The following is a 13,889-nucleotide window of genomic DNA, read 5'->3' on the forward strand; positions in this document are numbered from 1 at the left end:
ATTTTTTTTTCTAAAGCGGAGACACATGCACCAAAAACATGATCAAATGTCATATTCATATGTAGAAGTCAGTGATACAGTACGTGAATCAAGGGGAGTCGCACGACTCCGTCCACCGAGTCACTGGTCAAATCAATCTAGGTACCTGAATCATTGAATGTTCCCTTATTTATGTGGGGGGGGTTTTCTGTGCCAAAATTGTACTTATGCTGTAAATAAAACTGCTTGTGACCAAATCAAAAATATTTTGTTGTGTGAGGTCACTGAGGACCGAGTGTCAACACGTCACGCGTTAGGTTGGTGAGCTGATGTTTTGAAGCCTAGAATTGTAGAATTCTGGGTGTGGTCTGACAGCTCATCCAACTACTGTCCACCTGCAACCATGACTGTAAAATGAACCATAATGTAGAAAATGAACATCATGTTATTGAATTAGACTTGAAACTAGAGATTGAACCATAAACTCAGGAAAATGTTTACTGGGGTTATGAATCAAGTGAGAAGTAAAGTCACTTAGAGAAACTTTGACGTTATTTCGTGGACACTTTGACGTCATAGTCGCCCTCTGCTGGTGATTCCAGAGAATACAGGCACTTCCACATTTGCTTCATTTTCCGGACCCAGTGACAATTCGTCCATTTTTTATATATAAAGTCTGTGTTACTTAGGACCAAACCATCCGTTAGGATGTCACTGAAGGAGCTTGTTTGGTAATTTCCTACTTACTCAAACATCCCTTATTAATGTCATGAAAGATTAATACAATCATATTTATAAAAGACTGAAAGACAATAAATATTACAAAAATGAAAACAAATATGAAACCATGGAGCGCATCAACTGAGATCTGCATCATCACTGATGTAGATGATGGAGGAACAGAGCAGTGATAATAAAAGTTATGTTAGTGATAATAAACATATCGATGAGGCGCTGATATTAAAAAAATGTGTCAGCACACTAGTAAAGAAGAAAAACCAAACTGAACACAAACATCTCTGGTGCAGTCGTCAGTCGTCCTGATGCTTCTGTCAACACAAACACAAACTTCATGTGAAAAATGTTTTAACAGTACAAGTAAAAATGTGATCAGACACATTTCAAAACTTTTTGAAATATGAATACAAATAAAATATCATTTTTCTGGTCTGCAATCTTTATTGTCCAGAATAATGCATGCAGAAAAAAGTTGCATTTATGTCAACATTTTATGTAAAATAAATTATGTTAATTTTCCTAATTAAGGTTATATATATTTGTTCTACTTTTTGTTTTATTTATAGTTATTTATGAAATAGTTTATGTTTAAACTAAAAATATCAAGCCTCAATCACATTTCTTTGTCATAAAGGTTTGATAACATCTTAGACAAGGAAAAAATAAATATATATACATATACATATAAATATATAAATATATATATATATATATATTTGTATCTGTATTGGAAATGTCGTACTCCCAAATATCAATATCAGCATCGGCCCCAAAAATCCATATCGGTCGGGCTCTAGTATGCTTTATCCAAAATCATTTTAATTTTTAATTTTTATTATTTCTTTACCTTCATCTGTTTGTAGATCCAGTCCAGGAAATAGGCGACGTTGCCGTAAACACCTGGTTTCTTCTGCTCGGTGCAGCGTTCGCCCCAAACGTGGTCCCCTCTGAGCCACCACAGCCCGTCGCTCAGGGACACCAGAGGGCCGCCGCCGCCGCCGCCCTGAAAGAATGAGATCAGCTCATAACTTATATGTCTCATATAAAAACTCATCAACAGTCACACACTCAGTATCAACAACTTTTCAATGTCTTGTTTTTGAAAAGAGATTCAAACACTAAATGTTAGTTCGTGTGAAGATGCATTTCAGATCTTTTCAATAATAATAATTTCTACAGTTCTCTCTGACTTTACATCCACGGTTCGTTGGTGAGTCACGAAGCGGAACTGTTTATTGAAAGCATGTTGACGACACAGTGCGGCTCTTGTTCCGCTTCGCCTCAGAGACACTTTTACGTAAGCGCATGAAAAATGCTTTGAATTCTCTCACAAACACTGAACTATTTTTTTCGTGTCACTGTTTGAGTTGCACCGGAAAGAAAATGTAAGTTTCCATAAAAGACACTTTGTTGCTGCTTCGTACGTTTTGTTCCGTGGGATCACTTGAGTCTTTATTTACAGTCTCTACTCCACCGAACACCAGATGACACGTAATGACGTGTCACATCTTTAACAGTTATTCATTTATGTTTTATTGATTATGATTTACAGGGTTCAGACACATTTTCATTTCAAAATTCTAGACTTCTCTCTAGATTTTTTTCAGACCATAGTTGACATCTGAGTTCTAACAGCTAGATGTTTATTGAGTAAATGTCATTATATAATTGAATATTCCAAGTTATTTTATATAATATTATAATGTAAATAAATCCAACTGTTAGAATATCACATTTCTGACTGTGTCTGCTGTTATGTTGCACTTCATACCCAGAAAGTTTCTGCAGGTTGATATTGAAATATTGATATTTCCTGCTGTTTCTGTTATTTCCCTCATTCTGCCGTACGGAAGTCCATCAGTATCACGTCATAACGTGAAAAGTTTCGCGTTTATTCTGTGAAAAGTTTCAGTTTCACGTTGTTTTGTGAAACTTTCACGTTGAAACGTGAAAAAAAATTAACGTTTCCGACAGTCACAAACTGTGAATATAGAGAATCGTTACCTACAAACGTTACATTTATCACTGACTGTGGGAAAAGGATTCACTAGACTTGAGAGAAATTTCATAAATCTTTATAGTCACGTATGTTGAGACTTTCTTTTGTCCACACTCATCCACACATGGAAATTACTAAAGTCAAATTCCATACTGCGTATGAACCCTGTATTTTAACTATAACTCGAAGACGCTGCGTGTCTCACGTGGCACATGGCGCTGGTTCCCGCCTCCGTCGCCTCTCTGGCACACAACATGTCCTGTGACATCCGGCCGTCGTAAGAGCTGTTGCACTCGGCTGCGTCTATGAGAGACACCTGAGCCGCCATCAGCTGCTGAGAGGCGGAGTCTGTCAGGAAGACACAAGGAGAACGACATGTCACACAACAAGACACATTGGAATCACTAATTATCGCTTCTTTTGGTGTGTTTTTTGCAGGATTACTCAAAACAACTATGGACAGGTTTGCACCATTCGATCAAAGACAGCTCTCTGACGTGGTCACGGGATCCAGGTTTTGTTTTGAAGGTGAAACAGTTAATAGGAGGAGGAATTCTCCGAGTGCTGTTGTTTAAAGTAGCGTTGGTTATCTCTTCACACACTGAACAGGCAAAACCAAAGAATGCACAATCACAAAAAGTACAGACTTTGCTGCCATCTAGTGGTTTGACTCAAATAAAGAGCGTGAACAGGTGAAGGTGTGTCCATGAGCTGCTCACCTCCGATCGTCGAGCGGACAAATCGAGTGATCCAGCCGCTCTGAGGAGCAGAGAAGTTCAGACCCACATCTGGGAGGCAGACGGGACGGATGTTCCCGGAGCCTGGACCAAGAGAGGAAGATGACCAATGAGTTGTTAGAAGTCTGCAAACGGAAAAGTCCCACAGCGTCTGTGCTCCCATCACACATTCACACCGTCTGTTCATGGAGGTTTCACGTTATCTCGTGGAAACTTTGAAGTTATTTCGTAGAAACTTTGACGTTATTTTGTGAATTTCATGTTTTTCGTGGAAACTTTGACGTTATTTTGTGAATTTCATGTTTTTCGTGGAAACATTGACGTTATCTCGTGGAAACGTTGGCATTATTTTGTGAACCTTTCATGTTATTTCGTGGAAACTTTGACGTTATTTTGTGAACCTTTCATTTTATTTCGTGGAAACTTTGACGTTATTTCGTGGAAACTTTCATTTTATTTCGTGGAAACTTTGACGTTATTTCGTGGAAACTTTCATTTTATTTCGTGGAAACTTTGACGTTATTTCGTGGAAACTTTCATTTTATTTCGTGAACCTTTCATTTTATTTCGTGGAAAGTTTGATGTTATTTCGTGGAAACTTTGACGTTATTTCGTAGAAACTTTGATGTTATTTTGTGAATTTCATGTTTTTCGTGGAAACTTTGACGTTATTTTGTGAATTTCATGTTTTTCGTGGAAACTTTGACGTTATCTCGTGGAAACTTTCATTTTATTTCGTGGAAACTTTCATTTTATTTCGTGGAAACTTTGACGTTATTTCGTGAACCTTTCATTTTATTTCGTGGAAACTTTGATGTTATTTTGTGGAAACTTTGACGTTATATCGTGAACCTTTGACGTTATTTCGTGAATTTCACGTTATTTCTTGGAAACTTTCACGTTATTTCGTGGAAACTTTATTATTATTAGAACATGAAATTATGATTATAAGATGACACGTCATGTTTGAAACTGAGTGCGGACGGAGAAGAGAGATAGTCCTAAATTAACGAAAATCAAATCAACAATTTGATAAAGTTCTACGTCATGCTGCGGTTGAGGCGAGATTCTGCTGCTACTGCCCAGATTCAGGCTTACAGAAACTCTATAACGTGAAAGTTATAACTGCTATAACTGTGAAACTATTAGAACTGTTTATGTAGATTTTGGGTCACAAGAGATTTGAGTGTAAATTCTGTAAACGTGAAAACTAATATTGATTATTGGGTAAATGTTTTTGATAAAGACGATAAGTAAAAGATTTATTTTTGCACCCTTGTGAACGTTAACCTGTAGCTGTCGAGTCCAGAGCTTTGCTGAGCCTCATCAGAGCGATGTCGTTCCTGCGAGTGAGGCGGTCGAAGCCTTCGTGGGCGACGACGCGACTCACAGAGTGAGCGGGGTTGAACAGAGGACCGGACGGATCCACTATCCCGGCGTACACCGCCCAGTCTCCGGGGCCGGAGACCCTGGAGGGGGAAGACGGCCGAGAGCAGAGTCAGGCTGGAATCAGAACACAAACCCACTGGCTTCAGAAAGTGTGAGGTGAAGAACACTACCTGTCCACACAGTGCGCCGCCGTCACTATCCAGTAGGGGGAGATGAGGGCTCCTCCACAGCGGTGGGAGCCAGAAAGCTGCAGGCTGACCTGCCAGGGCCAGGACCCGAGGGGGGCCGGCTGGGCCCCGGGGGCCCCAGGGGCCCCGCTGGAGTTCGCAGCGCTCCCACAGTCTGAGGACGACAGGGGGGTTAGAGAGGAGGCACAAGCAGGTTCAAAAGAGGAGAGGGGATTTCCAAAATGTGTCTCCTTCTTCTTGACGGGTGCATTAAATCAACTTGAAGAATATAGTTTGTGAAACAGATGATAGTTCCCTTCAAGCTTAAAAAAATTAATAAATACAAACCAGTAAACTTCTGAAGAAGAGATGAAGGACATGAAAATTATTACAGAGAAAAAAATACTGAACTGCAAACTGTTTGTGAGGAAATCAAAAGAAATTCTTATTGACACAAAAACAAAAAACCCATGTCATGCACCAGCGTCCCCATGGCTGCTGAAGAGATTAATTAATAACCATTTTAGAATAAATCTGAATATTATGACCCTATAACAATATTCCTCCTCTAGTATTTAAAAACAACAACTCCCGAGTTTAAGTACAGTACGTACCAGTACAACGTAAAGTCACCACGTTGTTGTCGGGACAGCTGTCGCTGCAGATGGTGAAAGAAAAAGACAATTCATGTTAAAAATGAATTCAATATCTGCCTTTTGATATATTTATTATTGTCCCCGGTTCACTCACCTGAGCTCCAGCTGCTGGAGAATAAAAGCGTCCGGGTTGAAATCAGGCCTCACTGTGAAGAATCCGTCACCAGAGTCGCTCGTCTGTCGGCCGGATTTAAAATACGTGCCCCTGTCACGACCACACCGCTTTTAATTCAAAAGACAATCGATCTTTAAATCTGAATCTGTTTTTTGATAATCCAGAGGGGGAGAAAAAACAAAAACAACCCCGTGACCCGTTCACCTGCTGAATCCCAGCGTCCGGCAGCTCGCCCGGCCCTGCGGCTCGGTCCAGCCGCGGGAACAGACGGAGCTCCAGGCGTCGGTCTGAGCCGAGTAGATCTGCAGCAGGAAGCTGGAGCCGCGCAGACGCACTGAGCACAAACACAGACATGTACGTATGAATGCATATGTGTATATGTATATGTGTTCCCTTGTTATTCAAACATTTTGTATCAACTTTCCACGTTACTTGTTACCACCATTTACTTGACAATAAATAAATAAGTGTGTGAGTGTGTGTCTGTGTGTGTGTGTGTGTGTGTGTGTGTGTGTGTGTGTGTGAGTGTGTGTGTGTTCTCTGGATGAGGACGTTTACCACAGTGGTCTTCGTCCTGTCCGGCGGGACAGTCCCTCGCCCCGTCACACCACTGCCCCTCCCACACGCAGCTCCCGTCACCACACTGCAGCCCGCGGGCGCAGGGCGAGGACACTGTGAGGCGCCACGGGACAGAGGAGGAAAAGGACTCGTGTGAAGAATACCAGAGTGTGTGTGTGTGTGTGTGCGTGTGTGAATATACAAATTACATGTGTACGTGCGTTGAAGTTATTGCAGTACGTTGAACAAACTCACAGTAATAAGCGAGGAGAATTCCAGCCACCAGCAGGAGGAGCAGCAGGCAGATCACCGCCGCCACCGTGAACTTCACACACCTCTGTTTGACATCTGACGACACACACACACACACACACACACACACACACACACACACACACACACACACACAGTGACTGTGAAAACATTTACAACCAGTTTATTAAGTTGTTTAATACAAAATACGCACGTTTCCTTTTAACTTAGTTTGTCAGAAAAAAGAATTGATGAATTAATTTAGAAGAATGTATGAAAAAAAAAAGATTCTGTACCTGAACTGGATTAAATGTGATATCATGAAGTTCTACTGTATAACAAGTCCTCCTTGGTATCTATGTGTAATGGACTGAATACGTGGATTTGTGTCTGGTGGATGTGTAACCCATGGTTAATTATGTTTTGATATTTTGTGTTTTACGTGTTTTTCTTTTTTCCCCCTCTTCGATACTTATTACAAATTGTTTTGATTTACTTCTCCACACATCACCTTGTTTGAGTAAATAGGAAAATGTCAATGTGTCTGAAAATATTCTTTTCATGTAATAAGGGGTCAAAAAATAACCAAATAATGATTAATAAAAAAAGTGTGCACTTTGCAACTTTTTAAAAGGCAGAAACTATATGAGGAATATCATTTGTATTTTAGTCGTATATAGAAGAAAGTCAGGCCCAAGTATTGAGATGGAAACAAAGTTTTGAGTTTAGCACATTTACATTGAATAATAATAATTAGTTAGTTATTTCAATCAATCAATCAGACTGTATTTATAAAGCACATAAAAAACATTTTGTTCTACTAATGGTCATTATTCTAACAAACATAAACATGTTCTACACCTCGAATTTAGATGAAGTTATGAGTTTCTTTCAACAGTTGGTCCCAAAACTAAATCTAATTTTCAATTGTCACAATATTCTATAAAGTGTATCTAGAAAATCTATTCAACTGTTAAAATGCATATGCTTACAGCTGCATGATTATAATCATAGGACTCTACCTTTGTGTCTGTGGGCGACGGAGGGGCTGATCTCCGGTGGAGGAGGTTCTGAGTCCAGGTGATGAACGTACTGCGGCTTCACCTCCGACCGGCTGAGCGGAGGAAGTTTCCTCTCTGCGTCCTCACGGGTGAATGGAGAACTCGAGTCCAGACGCTGTCGGGGAAGTGATTATGACAACAGAGCTTTTTCTAAAAATCACGCTGCTTGGAAATTAATTTGAAAGAAGTAATTTCAACCGACTCTCAACAAAACAGAACAGAAAAATATGTGAAGTGTAAAATTAAAGAGCGGTTGTCCAGTAGAGACCGATACGGATTATTGGGGACAAGATTTCCGATACTGATAAATCGTCCGATATATATAAGAAAACAATATATATTTCTATTTTTATATATAACAATATCTATATATTTCAATCTGTCATTCCTCAGACTTCGTTATCAAACCTTTATGACAAAGAAATATAATTAAGGCTCGATATTTTAGTTTAAACCATAAACTTGATCATAAATAAGAAAATAAAAAGAAAACAAATATATATAGATAGAAAATAAACATAATTTCGTAATAATATCGAAAGAAAATAATTTCGCAACATTTTAATCTCAACACGTGATATGTTCATTCCCAGCATCATAACAGTGAGCAGGAGTTACTCTACGTGTATATTTCTACGGTAGGAAGTCGAACTTACCGGATTTGTGGACATTTTCTGTTCAGTCGATAATATCTTTCAATTCAGTGATGGATGCAGAAGAAGAAGAAACAAAAAATCGTCTTCCTGGGATCTTGCATGTAAATAGTCAGATCAGCATCAACGTCCGCTCCACAAGAGGAATTAGAAATGTCTAACTGAGATATGAACTCCTCTCTCGTGTTCCCGCCCCCGAACACTTCATCTGCATCGGTTTGAAGTTCCACTCCTGAGAACACAGCAAACACAACCAGGACTTTCTCTTCAACCCTCCGCTGGTGTTTCCCTCTGAGCTGTGCACACAAGGCAAAACACACGAGGCTTCACAACCCCGAGTTAATGGGTGACGGGAAAATACGGACGGCACAATTAGATCTGTGAGGAAATCTGTGATAAATTACTGCTCAGACTTTCTCTCAAGACATTTAGAAATGTAAAGTTGTGAACAACTGTCCAACAAATTTATACTTTGTCTTCAAGCGTTGTCAAATGTCTCCCGCTTCATTCTAGAGTTGCACTTCAAGAGTTTCATCATCCTGACACTGAGATTACTGCAAACAAATTGCAGAAACTTGCACAAATATTATGTCATTTTTTAAATATTTACATCCCTTTTATTTGTATACTTTTACATTTGTATTTGTTATATCTTATAATTTGTATTATGTGTGTTTGATACCGGAATTTCCCAGTGTGGGTCTAATGAAGAACATGTGGTACTGTCGGATCGTTTCCCTAAAGGAAGCGTATATAGACTGAAAAGTATCGGGCCCAGCATAGAACCTTGTGGAACACCGCGACTAACTTTTGTATGAGTGGAAGAGTTGATGTTCACATGAACCAACTGAAATCTATATTAGTATCTATCTATCTACTGTACATATCTATCTATATATCTAGAAAACCTATATGTAAGTGCTGTCAAACAGCGGAACCCAAACTAAACCGAGCTTGAAATGATTTTTCAAGTGCAGTTTATTTAAAGGAATATCATACATTCATAAAGCGTGTGTTCATTTTAAAGATATAACCAATTATTAATAATTTTACACATTTGGTCAACGACCACATCCGACTGGGTGAAACAGGAAAAAATATTCTGACGTTTTACAGTGAACAAATCAGGACATCACAGCTTTTTAAAATTGCTTCTGGATTTTTTTCCAATTGATCAGATGATCTTCTTCTTCTTTTGTTGTTGTGGATCTTTTCCAATTTTACAAACTGACACTTTTTCAGTTAAAGTGCAAACGGTGGGCAGAGAGCGAGGAGTCAACGCGGCGTCGATCGGTTTGTGTCTCTTGGAAACTTTGAAATGTTCGTGTAGCGTCAGCCCTCATTTGTAGCTTTCAACAATCTGTGGCAATTTTGAAAATGACCTCAAGCAGGAAGCAACTGGCTCGACTTCATCACGCGGACGAGGAACGACGTGTCCGTGGCTCCTTGTTGGCTGAGGCAGGAGGAACCTTCATCCCCCTCTCCCCCGTCTACACCCAGGCCTGCCACCCGGGGAACAGCCTGCTGAGGTTCTTGGGGTCCATGGCCTGTTGGATGAGCAGGTTGACCTGCCCCCCCACGCTGAGCACCGTGCCCTGCTCCACCCCCTTCAGCTTCTCCTGCAGCCGCAGCAGCACCCGCTCGGCCACCTTGTTGAAGCTCTGACTGTCGCTGCCGAGAGAAGGAGCTTCATATATAAATATATATGCATATAAATATACTACAAAAACTTCCTAACTATAACGCATGAACCTCTGTCCGTCTGTGGCTCCAGAATCATTCAACTCATCTAAAGCTTCAACAATTAATCGATTAGTAATCAACTACTTAATTAATTGATAATCGATTAATCGGTTTCAAGTAGTTTTCATGGAAATAATAAGTCAAAGTCCTTTGATTTCAGCTTCTTACATGTGAATATGTTCTGGTTTCTTTGCTCCTCTGTGACAGTGAACTGAATATCGTCTTTGTCGTGGACAAACCGAAACATCATGTTGGTGGTTTTGGGGAAACACCATCGAAACATTGTTCACAGTTTTATGACATTTTATGGACCAAACAACTTAATCATCACCTGGATTTGCGCTGGTTGTCGAGGTCCTCGCCGCCCATGGTGGAGTTCAACGTGGCGTTGAGCTCCTGCTGCTCGTCGTGCTGCAGGTGAAAGGCCTTCAGAGGACTCATGGTCCAGTCGAACAACGGGTCGTACAGCAGCACCTGGACCCCACCCACCCACCCCCACCCCCACACACACACACACACACACACACACACACACACACACACACACACACACACACACACACACACACACACACACACACACACACACACAAGAAGCTTTTACTTACACAAAAAACCTTGATGACACATGTCTCCTTTAAGAACGACTGAGGAAGCGTTACATATTTGTGTGTGTGTGATCCGCACCTCCACAATAGTCAGCACAGCTTCCTGAGAACTCCTCATCACCTCCATGGTCTTCTCACAACACCTGGTCCGGAGAAAACAGAGAACAGATGTTTTTTTCTCGTACTTTATTTCCCCCTCAGTCTTGTACATACTACAGAACTCAATCACGAGCTCCAGCCCGACTCCTGCCCACCTCCTGAAAACTCCCTCCACTCCGGTGACGCCCATCCCGTCCACGATGTCTCTGGACAGTCTGAACGGGACCGTCTCCGGCGTGGGGAGGATCTTCCCCTGCTCAAAGGCCACACCTGCAGATTATTAGAAAAAAGCATAAGAATGTCTAAATCTTTGGATTTGGAGTGTTAAAAACAGGGATTTCATAGGAGGAGTCAATATATGATTAATACGATCATACAGTTCAATCAAAATATGTAGAATAGCACAAACCTAAATCGATGTGAATCAGTTCGGCAGACAGCTCGTCAATCAGGATGTTCTGGATGTGTCTGTCGCCCAGACCCACGATGTACCCGACTGCAGACACACACAGGACAGAGAAAGTTGGTCAATAATTCAGCGTGAGCAGCACCCACAATAAAAAAATGTAATAATAATTTGAGATTCTCCACATAACTTCGTCACAGCTTCATTTGAATCAAATCCTAATTGTCCTCAAACGGCCCGAGAGGCAGCCTGGTGCTCGGCTAACTGACAACATGTTTTCTGTTAGAGGACTCGGGTCGCCCGACTCTGTGCTGCTTCTGGTTTGGCAAACAGAAAGATCTTAAATTTCGTCGTCACCTATGGAGGAGGTGGCCACGCTGCGGGTGTACGCCAGCCGCTTCTCCATCCACACCGCGGGATCCAGGAAGCGCTCCATGCAGAAGTACCTGAAGACCGGCCGGAAGTTCTTGCACACCTCGGCGTAGGCCTGCAGCTTCTCGTCGAACCCCAGCTTGTGAGCATCCTACGGTACGGGCGCCGTGACAGAAGAGAATGAACACGGCAGGGTTTTTATATCATATTTCAACTTCCTAATTGCATTATTTTCCATCAGAATCATCCGGACGGTGATGGATCGGCAGCCGTCCACACACCTGAGTGGTTTACTAAAGTATGACAGTACCATCATCTTCTTGCGGCAGGACAAGTTGGTCCAGTCCCGCGGTCGGAAGCGCTTGTGGGCTCCTTTACTGGGATCCGCCAGGAACTCCCCGATGGGAACGGTGCCGGAGCACCACTCCAACACGCCGCTGCGCTGCGAGAACGGCACCACCTGGGGATGAAGCACAAGAGATATATTCTATATTTATAATTGTTATTTTAATATGCATGAGATTCTGATTTACTACCGACTTCAAGTGAAAAACAGAAGGTTCAAAAAACACTAGTAGAGACAAGTGGAACCTTGTATCGTCGGATGTTGAGCTTCCTCGTGCGAGTGTCCGTGTTGCGCTGCAGCAGCATGGAGCACATGCTGAAGACCTGCTGCATCACCGCGTCCTGCCGCAGGTCGTCCTGGCCCTGGGTCACAACCACAGGGCAAAGGTCACCGGGGAACACACTTTATAAACAAGGGAACTTCCAAGAGATTTATAAGTGCTTTTAGGCCTTTTATTTCTGTTTATTCTGTTAATACAAGACAGACACAGTACTTGTCTCTCTTTAAATTACTTTTGCGTGTTTGTTGTAATTATTTTTGCGTTTCACAACAACAGAAAAACTGTAATTTCACCATGACTCTCCACAGTGGTGAATTATTAGCCTTCAAGTATTCCCGCAAACACATACACACTCCTCTGAAGAATGTCTTCATTACAACAATGTGACGACATGTTTGTGATCCGCCAAACTGTGTTTGTGCTGATACAAAGAAAAGATTAATTATTACCAAACAGTCAAACTGAAACAAGGAGAACAAAAAGGTTTGAAGTGAGCAGGTTCAACGCGCGCGCGCGCACACACACACACACACACACACACACACACACACACACACACACACACACACACACACACACACACACACACACACACACACACACACACACACACACACACACACACACACACACACACACACACACACACACACACACACACACACACACACACACCTTGACCAGTTGCCGCCTGCTCTTGCCATCAGACCCCACACAGTCGATGATCTTGGGCAGGTTGACTCCGCCCACCAGGTGATACTGGGGAACGAAGGACCTGACAGTCACCAAGTTGTCATAGCAACCAGTCGGATCCACCTGTGTACACAAGCAAACACGACACTCGTTATCATCATACAGTCACGGCCGTGTTGAACATTTCAACTGAAAATGTGGCATTTGTGGCGCCCGCTACACATCGGCATCAAAAGGCTTAAAGTAAAACTGTAGCTAATCACAGCTGCGAGTTATGAACCAAGATGCGTGATGATTGGACAAATGGCTAAAGACATATGGGCCAATATCCCTCTAAGCCCCGCCCCTTCTGCTGAGACATTTTGGCTAGTAGTGGCCAATTTGGATAATTTAAGGCAACGCGGAACGAGAATAATAACGATAATATTGAGCCGTCAAATCAAATTAAATCAATCCTCTTTCAGTTTCTGAATCTGCAGCTTGTTAACCTTCTTCCAAACAAAGATTGTTACAATACTGACAAATTATGACGTTCCATTAATTATTTTGACCTTGATCTCCATCGTGGGAATGACGACCTCCTCCAGGTCTTTGATTTGCATGATGGGTTGATCGGCGGGGATGGGAATCGCCTCTATCGATCGAAACAAGGAGCACATGAAAAAATATTTCATTTCATGTTCACATGATGAAAGCAGAACTGTACTGTACTGTGAGCATCGGCAGCTCACTCTACTGTAACTCGACGTACTCTTCTCCGTCTTGTGCCTGCTGGCGTCCATGTAGGCCAGAGTGATGTAGGCGTCGCACAGACGCTCGATCCCTCGGATCATCTCGCCTCTCTTCTTCCTGATCGAGCCGATGATCTTTCGGGCCACGTCCGAACGCTCCTGCACCCAAAAATAATCACTTGTAAAACATAACTTCATAAAGAGTTATGAGAAGTAATCTGGAGAGTTGGCTTTAGGTCGAGGCTGCGTTTTCAACTTTAACGAAGAGAGGTTTTTACATTTTGTCTCTCAGAGGGAATTGTTCATT

General features: G+C 41.8%; 2 protein-coding genes across 4 annotated transcripts in view; both read right to left on the reverse strand.

The window, feature by feature from the left end:
* Positions 1-12: 12 nt before the first annotated feature.
* On the reverse strand, positions 13-8,541 carry LOC118299434 (transmembrane protease serine 2). 2 transcript variants are annotated; one of them, XM_035623172.2, is made up of 13 exons: positions 8,308-8,541; positions 7,613-7,766; positions 6,594-6,686; positions 6,339-6,452; positions 5,985-6,114; positions 5,760-5,870; positions 5,624-5,667; positions 5,013-5,184; positions 4,744-4,922; positions 3,436-3,537; positions 2,922-3,064; positions 1,565-1,720; positions 13-1,025 (listed from the first exon to the last, which is right to left on the reverse strand). In XM_035623172.2, exons 1-13 carry the CDS (start codon positions 8,320-8,322, stop codon positions 1,011-1,013), a joined length of 1,428 nt encoding a protein of 475 aa, XP_035479065.2. In that variant the 5' UTR covers positions 8,323-8,541; the 3' UTR covers positions 13-1,010. The 2 variants fall into 2 exon arrangements, with proteins under 2 accessions (XP_035479065.2, XP_035479064.2); XM_035623171.2 differs by having other exon boundaries at positions 13-1,028; positions 8,308-8,539.
* Positions 8,542-9,264: 723 nt separating this feature from the next.
* Positions 9,265-13,889, reverse strand: part of atm (ATM serine/threonine kinase) — a 29,191-nt gene continuing 24,566 nt past the window's right edge. For both annotated transcript variants that reach the window (XM_047335871.1, XM_047335870.1), the window contains exons 54-64: positions 13,603-13,741; positions 13,403-13,485; positions 12,834-12,974; positions 12,124-12,240; positions 11,843-11,992; positions 11,518-11,683; positions 11,164-11,250; positions 10,910-11,024; positions 10,735-10,798; positions 10,379-10,521; positions 9,265-9,975 (exon numbers count right to left, since the gene is read on the reverse strand). In XM_047335871.1, coding sequence (XP_047191827.1) covers positions 9,795-9,975; positions 10,379-10,521; positions 10,735-10,798; positions 10,910-11,024; positions 11,164-11,250; positions 11,518-11,683; positions 11,843-11,992; positions 12,124-12,240; positions 12,834-12,974; positions 13,403-13,485; positions 13,603-13,741 — 1,386 coding nt within the window. In that variant the 3' untranslated portion in view covers positions 9,265-9,794. The remainder of the gene's footprint in view (positions 9,976-10,378; positions 10,522-10,734; positions 10,799-10,909; positions 11,025-11,163; positions 11,251-11,517; positions 11,684-11,842; positions 11,993-12,123; positions 12,241-12,833; positions 12,975-13,402; positions 13,486-13,602; positions 13,742-13,889) is intronic.

This window comes from Scophthalmus maximus, chromosome 11 (assembly GCF_022379125.1).
Source record: "Scophthalmus maximus strain ysfricsl-2021 chromosome 11, ASM2237912v1, whole genome shotgun sequence".
In the NCBI taxonomy this organism is placed as follows: domain Eukaryota; kingdom Metazoa; phylum Chordata; class Actinopteri; order Pleuronectiformes; family Scophthalmidae; genus Scophthalmus; species Scophthalmus maximus.

Coding starts and splice junctions, on each gene's coding strand:
- LOC118299434 (XM_035623171.2), bottom strand. Junction 6,115..6,338: donor ACAGGACGAAGACCACTGTG/GTAAACGTCCTC, acceptor GTTTGTGCTCAG/TGCGTCTGCGCGGCTCCAGC. Junction 3,538..4,743: donor TCTGGACTCGACAGCTACAG/GTTAACGTTCAC, acceptor CTCTTGGTCCAG/GCTCCGGGAACATCCGTCCC.